The sequence below is a fragment of the Acanthisitta chloris genome, unplaced genomic scaffold (assembly GCF_000695815.1).
Source record: "Acanthisitta chloris isolate BGI_N310 unplaced genomic scaffold, ASM69581v1 scaffold2110, whole genome shotgun sequence".
Classification (NCBI taxonomy): Eukaryota; Metazoa; Chordata; class Aves; order Passeriformes; family Acanthisittidae; genus Acanthisitta; species Acanthisitta chloris.
This window is the reverse complement of record NW_008650923.1, coordinates 125,725-141,075: the sequence shown is the minus strand read 5'-3', so window position 1 is coordinate 141,075 and position 15,351 is coordinate 125,725. Positions and strand designations below refer to the sequence as shown.

At 39.3% G+C, this 15,351-nt stretch overlaps 1 protein-coding gene across 3 annotated transcripts in view; it reads right to left on the bottom strand.

Moving 5' to 3' along the window:
- RIMBP2 (RIMS binding protein 2) overlaps window positions 1–15,351 on the bottom strand; it is a 131,322-nt gene that overhangs the window by 25,397 nt on the left and 90,574 nt on the right. For all 3 annotated transcript variants that reach the window (XM_009070805.1, XM_009070812.1, XM_009070820.1), the window contains 5 exons: window positions 14,227–14,431; window positions 8,017–8,168; window positions 5,294–5,370; window positions 4,236–4,345; window positions 2,991–3,800 (listed from right to left, as the gene is read on the bottom strand). In XM_009070805.1, the coding sequence (XP_009069053.1) occupies window positions 2,991–3,800; window positions 4,236–4,345; window positions 5,294–5,370; window positions 8,017–8,168; window positions 14,227–14,431 (1,354 nt within the window). The remainder of the gene's footprint in view (window positions 1–2,990; window positions 3,801–4,235; window positions 4,346–5,293; window positions 5,371–8,016; window positions 8,169–14,226; window positions 14,432–15,351) is intronic.

The window sequence follows — 15,351 nt, the reverse complement described above, 5'->3', positions numbered from 1 at the left end:
CATTTTTATCCTACTATAAATAGCTCCACTTTGGCCAGAAAGCCAAAGTAAAAATATCACAGAGATTATTAGTTCATAAATTTTGCAGGCATCCTGCTGTGTTAATTTAACAGCCTGAGAAGTGTCTCCTGCTAAAATATTGCAGAAGCAGAGTTCAGATTAGCCAGGAGAATACAACCCTTGGTTGCTGTGAGTCTGCTTTTCCCAGTGAGCTGGGCACAACCAATTTCTGTTTATCTACCAAAAAGGCTACAGATATTTTAACTGTGTGCATAGTACATGTACAAATACCACACAAGTCTCAGCCAGTTTGCTGGCAAACTGTCAGTGCATTTCACTAATTTGCTGTCCCTGAATTTGATCCTCTAGTGGGACTGGAAATAAAATTATGGCCATGGAAATAAAATTATGGCCAGTACAGGCACAACAGGAAATTTTTGCTTATACCATCCCCTGCATTTATAATGTACTTTCAACTTGCAAGCCCAAAGTATGCAAATTGACCTCATACTATTCTTGGCCAAGACATAGTTTTTGGGTTAGGATTGAATTTCAGCTTTCCTGCCCATCCTATTTTATTGACAGCAGGCATTCCCAGTCCAGCAAGGCTGCTCAGCTTACAAGAATGCATCTGATCTAGCCCAATATCTTGCCAATGACAATGACATTAATCTGCTCCTGCAGGAGAAGTCACCTTCCTTCCATGCTCCCAAAACTAAACAATCCCCAGGGAGTCTGTCTCAACCTTCACAGGCTGTAGCAGAGATACCTTTAATGAACTGCAATGCCCAAAGCTTAACATGGTTTCTATTTTCCCCCATCACTAAATGGGGAATTGTTCTTCATGACTTTTGATGGTCTTGGTCATCAACATAAATGTTTGGTTTAGAATTCTGATACATTTTGATCTTCATGATTTTTTTACTCCAATTAGCTCAAACCCCATAAAAGTCCCACAGATCCTGACTGTCCTACACCTTTCCTGCAACTGCTTTCTCTAGCTTTGAAATGTGAGCAGTTACCTCAAGATCATCTTTGCTTAATGTATTCCCCAAAAACCTCCCTGGGTTTGATACAGTGTGAAAATTTTAAATAAATATTTCCTGATCCCCATTCCTTTTTTGGAATAAGTGGCTGATGATATCCTTTTCTATAAGGATATCACTGAACCCACTAGTAAAGAGCAAAGCTTCTCAGCTTCAAATGAAGTGAACACTGATGGTATTTAAGGTGTAAAAATAATCCAGAGTCTGAGAGAACAAACAGTATTAGTCACATTAGAAGATTCTTTTAACTTCTTGCTTTTAACTGTAGTTTGAAAGAAGAGAGATGTGATTGCCCAAAGCTAAAATATTGGCTTTGAGCAATATTTGCAAAACAAAAAAACATGACACACTATGATGGTAACTCCACTGCTGACTCTAATTTCATGGGCATCCTTTCCCTTTGTTCCAATGACTTCTGAAACACAAGGCATCAGCCTCCAATCACTTCAACAGTTACTGTTTTATTTTGCTATGGAACAGTGAAAATTTGCTATGCTTCTGTAAAAATGCTCTCTGTGAAATGAAACAATGAAGAAGACTCTGGGATCTCTGGATCTAAAAGCTGAAACTTCATTTCAGCCACTCAGTAGAGAACAGCTCATGCCCTGCTTAGCATACTTCAGCAACTAGAGGGAGATACAGCTTGTCAAGTGTTTGGCCTGAAAAAAATTCCTCACTTGAAAGAACTTTCTGAAACCCCAAAGAAGTCAATAAATCTAATAAATTCAAGCCACCATCTAGGCAATGTCTTCCAACTCCCCCAGAACACGTCCCAAGTTTGAAATGCCCCTCCTAGCAGATTCCATAACAGCACTACCACTTGTTCACTGAAATGACTCAAGACAAGAGAGCACATATCTGAGCTGAGGACATTTTTACTGAAGCTATAAATCAACAGCACCTAAAGCAGGAGACAAACAAGCTTAACTCCCCCTCCACTCAACCAGCATAGCTGTCCTGCTTGTCTCTTCACATAAAAGTCACCCAAGCCAAGGAAGAGACCAGAATTAATTCCAGCCCCTATGCTGGAATCAGATCCCAGCAGGGAGTGTGCTAACCACAGCTCAGTACACAACTACTGACATTCCACTCTCCAGGAGCCACTGCTGCAGAGGCATTAAGGGCTCTGAAAGACTGAATGTATAAGGAGTCTCCTGTTGTCCTTGATTAGATGACCTTGGCTGGGTGAATCTATATGGAAAGACATTCCATTTTTTCAGCTACTGCCATATACCCCCAAAATGATGAGATTATCCTTCAAATTCACTACATTATTTCTGCCTTAGTTTTTGACATTACTTCAATGTTCTTAAATAATGGGAAATGACCAACAACACTTAGCAACATTCCTAATGTAAAATCCAAGAGGGAAAATACCTCAGGCTTTCCAAAACACAACAAATCTGTTGATTTTACAAGTTCAATTTGTATAATGTGGTTACAGCTTCACAACCAAAAGGCATTTACATCCCCTAAATGACTCTTGGACCTCTAAAATGTCTGTGTTGTTTTTAAATAGGGAAAATGGCTGTAAAAAGTGCTTTAACACACACAAATGAAAAAAAATGCTGAAAGTAAAAATTTTTTTCTCTAGCAGTGTTGTTCACACCAATGAAAATAAACTACTACCAGAAATATTATAAATGGACAAATTAAATACAAATGGAGATTAATCTGATAAAATACTTAGTATGTTATCTGAGAGGATGATAAGCATGGCTTTCCCTAGTTTATCTCCCAAAAATGCATCTGTCCTTACCCAGGAACAAAGAAGACAATAATGCAGGACAGGAATTAATTTTGGATACCATAAAGTAATCTAATAATCCCCAGTCTGCTCATGAAAGTGACAGGGATTACAGCAGAAAGCTAAAGGTTGTTTTATTTGGTATTTTCCGAGAAACTTCAGTGGAAAGTTTTGGGGTAGGGAGAAAAATATCAAACCTGCTGGCAATGTAGAAAATTCCACAAAGGCTTCCTTTTTTTCTCGTTGTTCCAAGGGAAGCTGCCAGGGCATCTGATGGGGCTTTGCCATGACCTTCACCTTGTAGGCCATATTGGGCTTCAAATTAAAAAAATGGTACTTGTAGCTAGCAGCCTTGACAATGTCAAATTCTTCTTCATTCAGAAAGATGACATGACTATAATTACTATTTGTAGGGAGCCAGGACAGCTCAGCAGAAATCTGGGTTATATTGTCCACTTTAAGATTAGAGGGGGCTACAATGACATCCTTCCCAACTAACAAAGTGCACTGCAGTTCGTCGGAGTTACCCTTGTTTGTAATGCTCTGGATTGATATTCTGTATGTACAAGTGGAAATGTTGAGCTTTTCTATAAGAGCTTTTGTTCTGCTTCCCAAGGCTATGTTCATCCGGATTTCTTTGTCAACCAGAACGTTGTAGCTGCTAATGGTTCCCCATCCGGGTGGCACTACCGGTGGCTCCCAGCCCACAATGACACTTTTGGCTAGTTGTTTAATAAGGGTGATTTTTCTAGGATAAGGCACAATGTCTTCTCCAATTTCATCAATGTTCACATCCAGAGTCCCTGCGCCATTGCTGATGACACTAGAGTCTATGTGACTTGGTGGACTTATCTCCAAGAGATCTCCTTCCAAAGTAGGACCCGAGCGGTTGATAAAATTCTGATCTTGTTCAGTGCTTAATGTGCTTGATAACCGAGTCTCGTTATCTTGAACAAAATCCACAAAATTTGAAGGGACTAGTCCTCTTTGTCCATCCAGAAGTTCTCCTGGTGGGAAAGAACAAAGCCATTAAAATCCTCGAAGGAAAATACCTGTTTCCTGTCAGTGCCTTGAGAGCAGATAAGATAAGGAAGAAGTTATGAGTGAAAACTGTACATAAACAACATTCACAGCTTGAGAACATAAAGGCTCAGCAAGGGAAACACCAGAACTGCCAGTAAGCTTTCTTGTCAACTTAAACCTTGCCAGCAGGAAAAGCTGACACGATAAAATATCTCATAATTAGCTTTGCCTGCGAGGAGAGGCTTTGCTGGTGCAGAAACTCTGTTAATTAACACAATGATGATAAGGGTAATTTTAGCAACTGATTTAGTAGTAGACGAAGGGAAGAATTTGGAGCGTGTTTGACAGACAAACTGATTTCAATCTGCATGAATTAGCATGAATTCATAGACTAAAAAAAAAAATAAAATCAAAAATACCTTCATAGAAGCCATCTTCATCCATATCTCCGTACACATAGAGGTACTTTCCAGCCGTAAGAGGGAGCTCTGCCTCTGGATTTTCATTTGGTCCATCGAAAGGGTTGTAACTGCAAGGAATACAGGAGGAATAATGGATCAGGAAAAGGTGCACAGCTCTAAGGCTGCACAGAAAGGCAATTCCTCAGTTCAATCTTTTTGTTTGCTCTTGCAAAACACATTCTGAGTGGGTCAGGGTCAGTTTGCTGTTGTGACTGACTGTGAAACACTCCCTGTTTGCTCAAGCTCTATACACTTATACCCATATCCTTTTCTGTAGATCTTAGATGCTTCTCACTCAGGTCTCTTTGAATACACTGGCCAAAATCCTGATTTTTTTTGCAAAATGAATTAAAGCAAACTCAGTTAGGGGGTTCTTTTCCAGCCCATTTATTCCATTCGTTTTATATGTTTGATGTGTATTTTACACAAGTTTATTAACTTCAACAGAGACAAGGTGAAAAAAGCCAAAACCACAGAGTTACAGCTAAAAGAAGGTACTCAGAGACTAAAAGTACTTATAAAATACTTAAGTCCATATCCATCCTGAAATAAACTGTCACCGAGGTACTCAGGGACTAAAAGTACTTTTAAAATACTTAAGTCCATATCCATCTTGAAATAAACTGTCACCAAGTTTCTTATTGTGACAGTACTTTTTAATCTGAAATTTGAAAGTGCAAAGCAAAGATGGGATGGACTTTTAAATCTTTTCTTGCTTGAGAAAGCAGTTTATAAGAACAGACTGAGACATTCTCTATAAAGTAGGAGGTAACATTTCATCTCACTCAGGCACTGATGGCCAGAAATACAGTGGTGGGTAAGAGAGCCAAGGCATGTTCATCTTCCTCTGACAATTAAAGCACCTGGAACTATTTTGCAGCCAGTGCAAACAGGAAAAGGTTTGCTCTCCATAGCATTGATTCCATGTAATAATTCAGTGTGTGGACAGGGCGAAGCAAAACCTAAAGCTGAACATTACAACTGTGTGTGATAAATATAATGAGATGAGAGTTTACCTATAACGGGCAATGCAAAGATGGACTTTCCCAGAATATCTCTGCTTTGAGGTATTGGAATTCTGATCATTATCCATCTGTAGAGGGGAAAAAAAGCCACAAGATCATGTGATTTCAAAAAGCTGCATGAACAGTTTTCCTGACTGGTGATATAAATCAGACAGTGAACACACTGCACAGGAATAAAATAATTGAATTCTAACATGGAACACAAGTGGTTAATTTTACTTAGAAGGGCTGATACCAGTGACTAAGTACTCAAGACAAATGCTGAGTTTAGAGCTGGTACAAGTGTCAACTTCCAAACACTTAGCAACAATGAGTATCACACAAACTCTACTCCCTTGCCAATCCAATCCAATTCAGTCCAATCCAAATCAGCAGCATCTGTTGAATTCCACCCATTCCACTAACTGAAAGGAGTAGTGTATTTATTTCCTCTGAATTAACCATCATATTTAATTCAACTCTGCAAAGCCACACATTTATTCCAGTACAAATCTGGTCTACAAGACCTGAAGATTAAATTGTGATGCTGAATTAACACACTCTCCACCTGTTTTAGCTCTGCACGAGGTGTCTCATGGCTAAAACAGGAATTCTTGCAGTTATGCTTTGAGCCTAATAGAGTTTTTAAAGCGAGAAACTAACTTCCCTGTACTTATTTACAGAATGCTGCTAGCCACTGCAGAGAAAATGAGCAGCTTTTTACCTGAGTTTGAGAGAACTTTAAGGTAGAAATAGCAGGTTTAACTGTGGGATCAAATAAGATAAACCAGCTGAAAATTGGCTGAAATTTTGCAATCCAGACAGAGTGAAATCTGAACTGCAACTTCCAGGTCTGAACTGGTCCCTGTCAAATGTACACCAAAAAAATACTGCATCAAGCCACTTTTCCTCTGAATTAACTCTTAAGAGGTGGGTTAGCTTCTTGGGTTTGCACAGCACAAACTGTTCTGTCAATATTCCACTCCAGTGAGGAGGCCAATACCAGTCAGCTCACAGGTATCCTCCTCTGGGCAGCATTTGGGATACAGACAAATTTGCAAGGCTTATCACTCTGTTACCTTTATCCTACCATGTCACCAAGTGCATAACTCAACCAACAATGGTTATTCTAGAAGACTTTATCACTAGTAGCAACCAGGGCAATTGCAAATATGTTTTTTTTTTTTTGCGGAGTATCACTTTTCTTTTATTTATTTCAGACTTCCCAGCATTATGCTCCATTCTGAGATTTTATTCAGACACTCTCCCTTGGGTCTAGATATCTCTATAAAGGAATGGAGCTTAATTTCTGTGAGCTTGCATAATTCAAGTATGGATCACATAATTACACTCTGGAAGGCACAAAACGAACAATTCTGCAAAAGAGGCCTTGACATCCTCAGTGAGAGATAACTCAAAAATAATAGAAAAAGGGAATTAAATTTGACGTGTGCTTCTTCTGTTCCTTGCTGTTAGTTCTGCTTCCCTAAGTCTCATCACTAAGCTGCTTTTTCTGCTTTGACTACTTCGGGCTGCTTTTTTTTCTAGGGCCTCTTCAAAAAGCAGTGAATGTTTGCACTTTTCAGTAATGCTGCTACATAAATATACACAAATATTTCTTGTGGATAATCCTTGGATATGCCCATGGAATTCCTATTATACAAGAATCTAGTATTTTGTCGAATATCCTACACCAAACTCAGGCTTGTGAGCCATTCAGAAGCATTTTGAATCAAATTCCACAGGTTCAGTAGCAATGAATATAACATAGATAGAGAATATGCACACAGTTACAATTTATTTACTCCTAGGAAGATTAAGAAAGGGATTCCAGACTGCAAAGTGAGGGGTAAAATCTGAAGATCACTTCCTCATGGAAAGTGCTTACTGTATGCAAATAATGCCCTTTATAAAGTTTTCAAAATTTGTCCTCTACCTCTCTATATTTAACATTTAACCTAAATATTAACAATCAACTTGCTATGGCACCTTTGGAAAGCTCTTCTGAGCTTCCCATTGGATTTCTACTAGAATTCTACAGAAAAGCAGAAAACCTTTCAAAGAAAGGATGTACAGAACCTTTCCAAAGTACAATTAAATACAAGATGTAAAGTTAAATGGTAGAAGAGATGAACAACAACATCCTGAAACTTTGAGTTCCATTTTACAGGCTCAGTCTGAGTTTAGGAGAGTGCTGGGAACAGCTGTTAGCAGGTGGTGTCTGCCTTGCTGCAGTGAGAAGATTCACACCCCATGAAAACCAGGCAAAGAATGAGTCCTGCAGAATTAGCTGCTTTTCTGTCAGAGCATCCCTGCCTGGACAGGGCTCTGCATGGAATTCCTCTTCCATTTGCCCAGGCTGTATCAAAGTCACACCTTTTGGTAGACAGAATAAAATACTAATAAACCTGTATAACACAGACCTACACCAAACCAGACCCAGACAGCAATGCTGACCTACACCTCATGCCCAGCAGTACATCACTGAAGGCTGAAGTTTCCAGAGAAGCTCAAGGTTCTTACACACCTCTATTTTCTGCTGTGTATCAGCTGCAGCTTCTTTGAAAATATCAGTTAAATTCCCACTAGTCATGTTCCCAAGTTGTCTCAGAAAATGAGCACATTCATGTCTTGACTATTTAAAAGCAGGTGGATCAACCTGCATCAATCCCCAGAAGCAGAGAAGTCTTGGCCCCATAAAATACATTTTCAGGAAGAAATTGAACAAGACTCACGTCTGAATCAAATCTGCATCTTGGGGTACCAGATCTTGACTTGGACAGGAATGTAGGTTTGACAGACAGTTGTTCTGGTTTGTCTCCAGAGATTTGAAGGGGTCGTATAAACTCTGAAATCACACAGCGACTTCCAGATGGACTTTCATGAACTGGCAGTGAACAAAACACACACGAGATTAAGTAATTGTTCTCCAGCAGAAACACTGCCAAGTAATAAGCAGCAGTGAGTTATTTTCTTCTCCTGTTAGAAATCATTCTAGAAAAGGACTAAGATAGGTAGACTGCAGAGCATAAAAGGAGCTAAGCCTACTCATTCCCAGTGTTTTGGTAAATTGTATAAGTCAACCATATGTAAGAAAACATAATGTAGAAAGTGAAGGGGTTTTAATTGAAAAAATTCCAAGTTTCCCCTGATGAAAAAAAGTCCACCTTGGTTCTGAGTCAGTTGAGTGTTTGAAGAAGTTATCTGACATGGTGTTTAACATGCCCAGCACTAAAAACTGCTGTTAGAACCTTTATCTCCTCTGGAGACTCTGTCATATACTGGAAAGTAGAATCAAGTCATGCACTTTGTGTCTAAGAAAGCGACTGAAATGTTAATGATTTAGTTGGCAGGATATTCATTTTGAAATGAAGTGGTTTGACTTTTGGCAGGCAATAAGTGTCAAGAGCACCTGCCTCATATTTCTTAAGAGCTCCTCGTTAACACCAGTACTAAAATATGTCATTTGGTCACAGTGCCATCTCTCCAGTTTCTAAAAAATGGAAAACTGAGGCCACAAAAAAAGGAAAATTCTCCAGAAATCCTCTTTGAATGTTTTTCTTATGCTTTTTAAAATAGGTTTTAAAACAAAAAGGAAAAGGCAGTTTAGAGTGCACCTAAGGAGGCAGCATGACAAGAGGCTGAACACTTATCTCCTATTGACTGGAGTGAAAACCAGACCTAAAGGTGAGTAAAAAGAACAACTTCATCAAGTTTACAAGAGAGACTAATAAAGAGTAATATCAAATGCTTCTACATTTTTTCCCTTTTGCTGTTAGTTTTGTCCCCAAACCACATGAAAGCAGGAAACAGTAAACTGAGCTTACTTCTACCTGCAGCATCAGCAGAAGCTACAGCAAAGCACAGTCCACTGCTGACACATTGAGATATGCAGAAGTGCATTCTCCTTCTCATTAACATAATGAGCCTATGCTCTAATTTTTCAGACCCTGGCTATGTGTAGGTTCAGCATTTCCTCTCCCATTCTCCAGCAGTCTGGACAGCAATATTTTGCTCCTGAATTGCAAACTTCCCAGAGCCACATCACCAGGAATTATCAGTGGAACCTCTTTCTTCACACTGCAGAGGAGAATAAGCTCCAAGAATATCATCAGAGGGTTTTTCTGGTGTGCTCCTTAGTCTGATATGATTAATTTTCTCTGCATCACTGTAATTTACAGCAGGACAGTTTAAGCACAGTGACAGCAGGGAAATATACAACTCACCATACAAAAGATTAATTACAACCAGCACTGCTTACAGCAATCCCCAGGCTGGAAAAGGGCACATTTTTTATTCTTGGAACCTTTTTCACATATATAACAGAAAAGTCATCCCTGTTCAGAAACCTTTAGCCAATTTAGCTCCTTCTGTTTGCTGTTAATGTGCTTGCCATATCAGCCTGTCAGCGCCAAGCCTATAAATAATTGGGCCAACTGTGATTATTTATTCAAAGCAAACTGTTGTTTGGTCTCATACCTCCTAGATTTTTCAGGCTTTGTTTTTTAATTAGTTGCACTACATACCAAATGTGGAGAGAGATTCTAGGACAATATAGCTCTTGCTTTGCATGCATATAGGATGATAACCAGGATAGGAACACACATTGTCAGGAACTCCAGGATTATCTGTGATATTAAATGCCTTACTTTTTTTTTATTGTAAAACAGGTGCATTAAACTTACCCTGGGTCCTTAATATACAGGAGAGAAAACTGTGTGGTAGTTGGAATTGTGACTGTACATATCTATGGCCCCAGACAGCACTAATAACTACATAGAACCTACACAGATCCATCACTTCCCATCAGAGTGATTGGAATATAGAATTTAGGGATTGGAATGGATCTTGAAGATCATCTAGTGCCAACCCCTATGGGCAGGGACACCTCCCACCAGAGCAGGTTGCTCAAGGCTTTAGCCAACCTGGCTGTGAACACTACCAGGGCTGGGGCAGCCACAGCCTCCCTGGGCAACCTGTGCCAGTGTCTCACCACCCTCACAGGGAAAAACTTTCTCCTGATATCTAACCTAAATTTCCCTTTTTTCCATTTGTACCCATTGCCCTTTGTCTTGTCACTGCAGCTCCTAACACAGATCCCTCTGCAACTTCCCTGGAGCCCCTTCAGATATTGAAAAGTTGCTCTGAGGTCTCCACATAACCTTCTCTTCTCCAGGCTGACCAGCCCCAACTTCTTCTGTCTGTCTTCACAGGGGAGATGCTCCAGTCCTTTTAGCAACTTGGTGACCTCCTCTGGCCTTGCTCCATCAATCTGTGTGGAAATACACCCTCTGCCCCAAATCTACCTACACAAAATGGATCTGTCTTCCTAACTGGACTTATTGCCACCTTCAGTGTCCTCTGTTTCTCTGTTGATGTGGCTACTCGTGCAGTGGAACATCTCCCTTCTCAATAAGATTGGCATTGGGTGCCATCAGCTCCCATCTCTGTATGAAAAAACGTGTGCAACAACTGAAGCTGATCCTCTAAGGCTCTTTTCATACTGTGGGACCACAATTTGATCTATTTCTTAAAGCAGCTTTAAAATTACTGCATTTTCAAGGGCTTCTAATATCTGCAATAACCAGGAAAGTACAGATTTTCATGTAAGCCTTAGCAGTTAGTTCCTGTGTATTTTGGACAGGAGCCTTTTTTAAAAGGTCATGAGATGCTTCAATAATATATATAAATTCATGCTGATTCCATGTGCATAGAGCCACAGTTGGATTTTAAAAATTAAACACAAGCATCAAGTAATGTTTTTGAAAAAAAAAAAAAAACAAACAAAATTGATATTCACAGTGCATGAAGCACATTCCTCCTGAAACCTCCTGCATGTCTGTAATCTGATTGTTCCTACCTTGGACACTTATTTTTGTGGATTGTGAGTACAGGAGTATGGTATAAAGGCTGCATTTAAAAACTGATCTACCTTCACCTCCAAAATAAAAAGCTATTTCAAACTTGTTGTCTCATTCATCCAAGATAATTACACTGATGTCTCTGGGCTCAAACACCAGGATGTGGAGGAATCAGGCCTATAAAGACTGTTTCAAAGCTTGTTAACTGGAAATTAAGGGGGAAAAGCCCAACAAACACCTTTCCTTTTCTATTTGCCCTCTGGAAAAAGAGTTAAAAATGAAAAATACAAGAGGTCAGCTCCTAAGAACACACAGCAGCATCTAGAAATGTCTCTTTTCTTTTTTTCCTCTCTAAATATTAGAGAACTGTATAAAGCCACAGGGGTTTTGTCCATAAAGCTTTTGTAAAATCCATATACACTCAAAAATGGCCTTGATTTTTCCATGACTGACAAATATCTGTTAAGGAATCCTGACAAACACCCTTTCAAGGAAAAAAGAAGAGCACCAGGCCTAATTTAATGGTTCAGGAGAATTAAAGCTGCTCATACTTGCAGTACAATTAAAGTCTCCATTTTATTTATTGCAACTGCTGATACCATACAGACTACCTAAATTATCTAGAAAGACCATTAAAAGGAGCCTCTTATCTGATGAATAATAAATCTTAAGGTTTCTATATCTCGTTGTGACGTTATTCTCTGTTTAAAGTGACCTTTTTGTGCTTTAATCCATTCTGGCTAGGTTTATTTCATTTCCTGCTACATTCAAACCTCACCAATTAAGGCAAAGCAGCTGGTCATAAACTGATCTCATTTCCGTCATTTGCTTTGCTTTGAACATTGTCCTTGTGTTCCCTCTTGTGTTCTTTCTTCCTCACACATAATAAAAATAATTACACTTCTGGTTTGAAGAACTTGCTGCAGCATCACCATCATTAACGCGAAAGGGTTGGTTTCAATAATTACAAATCCTGCCCACTTGCTCAAACATCATTTTATTGTCATCACACTGAGAATGAACATTGGCCAAGGATTTCTGATGTTTATACACAGGCCCTGAATTCTAAGCCACATGAAAATCAATAGGTTTTGTGAAAGGCCTTTAAATGCCTTCGGTACAAACCTTGTTTTGTTTGCTGTGGTTTTACTCAAGGGTTTCTTGGCAGATTTCTGACTGGCATGTTTTTTAAGAGGTTTTTCCATGAGTATTTTAAGAATCAATATAAATTACTTTGGAGAGTTTGACTGAGGAGCTTCAAAAGTTTAGTTGGTTTTCATTGGAGGATTGGAGTTCACTTCAATCAACTGCAGTTGTACAGGCTGGACCTTCCCTAGCTGCCTAAAGGACATTTCAATACCTAATTACCTTTGCTTAGAAATTAATTGTTGCTTTGAAAATCCTGTCCTTAGAGACATGAGGAGCTAATCCTGTTGATAGCAAGGAAATTTCTACTAACTTCTTACAGCTATCTGGTAATGACTTGAGAATCCTCCACTTAGAGCACTTAAATATCCATTTAGGTAAGACTTGCAGCTCCAGAAATGCCTATGAACTTATGCACCACAGTGGGCAAGACTGGCAACCACTCAAATTTTGTGTTCAGAAACCCAAGGCATACAAAGTACAGAGTTACTGAACTGAAATGAAAGAAGGATGTCACCTTGGTTCCTTTTGACTTGGTTTCACATTGAGTTTAGCACCCTTCACTGAAAATAACTGCTCATCTCTAAGGGTAGGGAAATGATTTGTGATTTCTAGGCCCTGTGCCTCAGAGTTTTTCTAGCAGCTGAGGAAGACAAAACCAAAAAAAAAAGTCAAGACTATTTAATTTTTTCAGTTCCTTTTCATCCTTACTTTTAAACTCTGGAGGAATTTGTAAGTGATGGGAATTACCTGACAACAGTTTCTTTGCTGACCAAGTGGTTAAAGTCATTCCAGCATGGGTGACACTGGGCTGCTGAGCACACTCCTCAGCCTCCACAACAACATCATAACAATGCACAGTCTAACATGGGATTTCCATGGAAGTTACTTTCTAGTGTCCCCAGGTAACCTCTTGCCTTGATCTTTGCAATTTTCTTATGAATAATGGATGGTTTACAAAGCTCTGTACTTAGGAGAGATGTTGCCTCTGGCAACGGGAGATGACCTGGTGAAAGTTCAACACAGATCTTAGATAAACACATATTCTTGACTCTACTGGGCACTCTAAGTGTAAGAATACCAATACAGATGTAAATTAAGTAGTCTTTTTCTTTACATTCTCCATTTCTTTTAAAACTCAAGTCAACAATATTTTTGTTGAGACTTTTCTGTTTCTAAAACCACTAGGAGTTACATATTTAAATATAATTTTAAACACAGTTAGACATACCTCTGCCCAGTTCAGCAAGCAACTGTAGACATTGCTCCTACTAATTTCTGTTAAAATATATCCCATGAACCTAGTTTCCAACCTAAGTCACTTTGTGCCAGAATTTGTTTTGTAGACAGTGTTTGCTTCTATTGATTTTTTAAATGTTTTACCTTCAATTTTTTATGACACGCATAATTTCTGTTGAGCAAATGAAATTCAGCCAAAACTATTTTCATGTCTGTCTAACTACTCCATTCAGTTGCTTCATTTTCTACCCAGCTCTGGTTACAAGTTTGTTTTCTGCAATGGCCAATGTAGTGTGGAGGTCTTTGTGCTTTCTTCCCCCATGAATTTCTACTTCAACAAGATATCAGACCTACTCCTGCCCTTGAAACAGAGGAGGTTTTACAACAAAGCTGACTGTATATGCAGACAGTCTTTCTTCTTCCAATGGAAGTAGATTTTTACATAAGGAATACATAATTTAATGCTGAACAAGTTTCTCATCACTGCACCCAACAACGATTGGAGATAATTCTGCTTAGAGCAGTGCCTGAATAAAACTGGAATAAGCTCAGTGAAGTATCTCTTAGAGATACTCTGAAATTTAAACAAGTCACAGAACTCTATCCTCAATCTGTAGAGCAAACTATTTACGTTGTGGAGTTGCATCTCGAAAACTCCAGGGCAAAAGTCACACCTACAAATACAAGGCTCATCCTTACCTTTGCCTATAGAAGTGGCTATTCCATTCATTAACTGGGATAGAGATTTACCAGGAGAACCAGAGATATCTGAGGATGCCAATGTGTTACTGCTCAGGAGATCAATCTTCCCTGCCTGCTGTCGAAACTTCTCCAATTCTCTGGACAAGAGGTTAAATTGCTCGCTCTGTGTCCGGCATTTCTCCTCCAGCTCTCGGACCTTGGCCTGCACAACCAAGACAGAACACAGATGTTTGACTGAGAACTGAGTGAGCTCTGACTGCATCAGATTTTTCTGAAGTACCAGGAAGTCAGGATAGGCAAACTACTAGGGACAAACAGGCCCATGATCTCCCCCCAAATTCTCACCCGTACTTAGAGCGGAACCTATTGGTAACCCTGTAATACTGAGGGAATTTCTCCTTTCATCCCCAGTTTCAAAGGGGAAATTCCTCATCATCTATTTTGACAGTGCTAAAAAAGATCACTGCCAAGAACACCTGCAAACAGCTTTGTGACATATGCACATCTGAATGTCTCTTTTGCTTATTCTTCCAACTTTTTCTAAGCCTTTGTGGTGTCGTTCCAAGGTTTGCCCATCGTCTGCTCTAAGTCAAAGTTTCCTGAATTGCTAGAGTAACATTTATGTATTAGAAGGCAATAAAACAAAAAAACCTCTCAGTGGTTCATGCAGAATTTGGGTTTAGCTACTGGCTGAAGTCCCTTTCAAAAATAATGCTCCTCACTAGAAAGCTAAACCACACAGAAGTAAACCAGACACGAGCCAAGAGGAGGTTGGTTGTAAACCCATGAGAAGTACCAAAATGTCATTGCTGGCAAACATTTTTGTTTGAAGTTTGAGGCATCAGACTCTAACAAAACAGAGCTTAAAAGATAAGCTTCTGTGGTGACCTGGGAAATTTGTTTCAAAAATAATGCTCCTCACTAGAAAGCTAAACCACACAGAAGTAAACCAGACACGAGCCAAGAGGAGGTTGGTTGTAAACCCATGAGAAGTACCAAAATGTCATTGCTGGCAAACATTTTTGTTTGAAGTTTGAGGCATCAGACTCTAACAAAACAGAGCTTAAAAGATAAGCTTCTGTGGTGACCTGGGAAATTTGCCTACATGCAGTAATTCCTGCT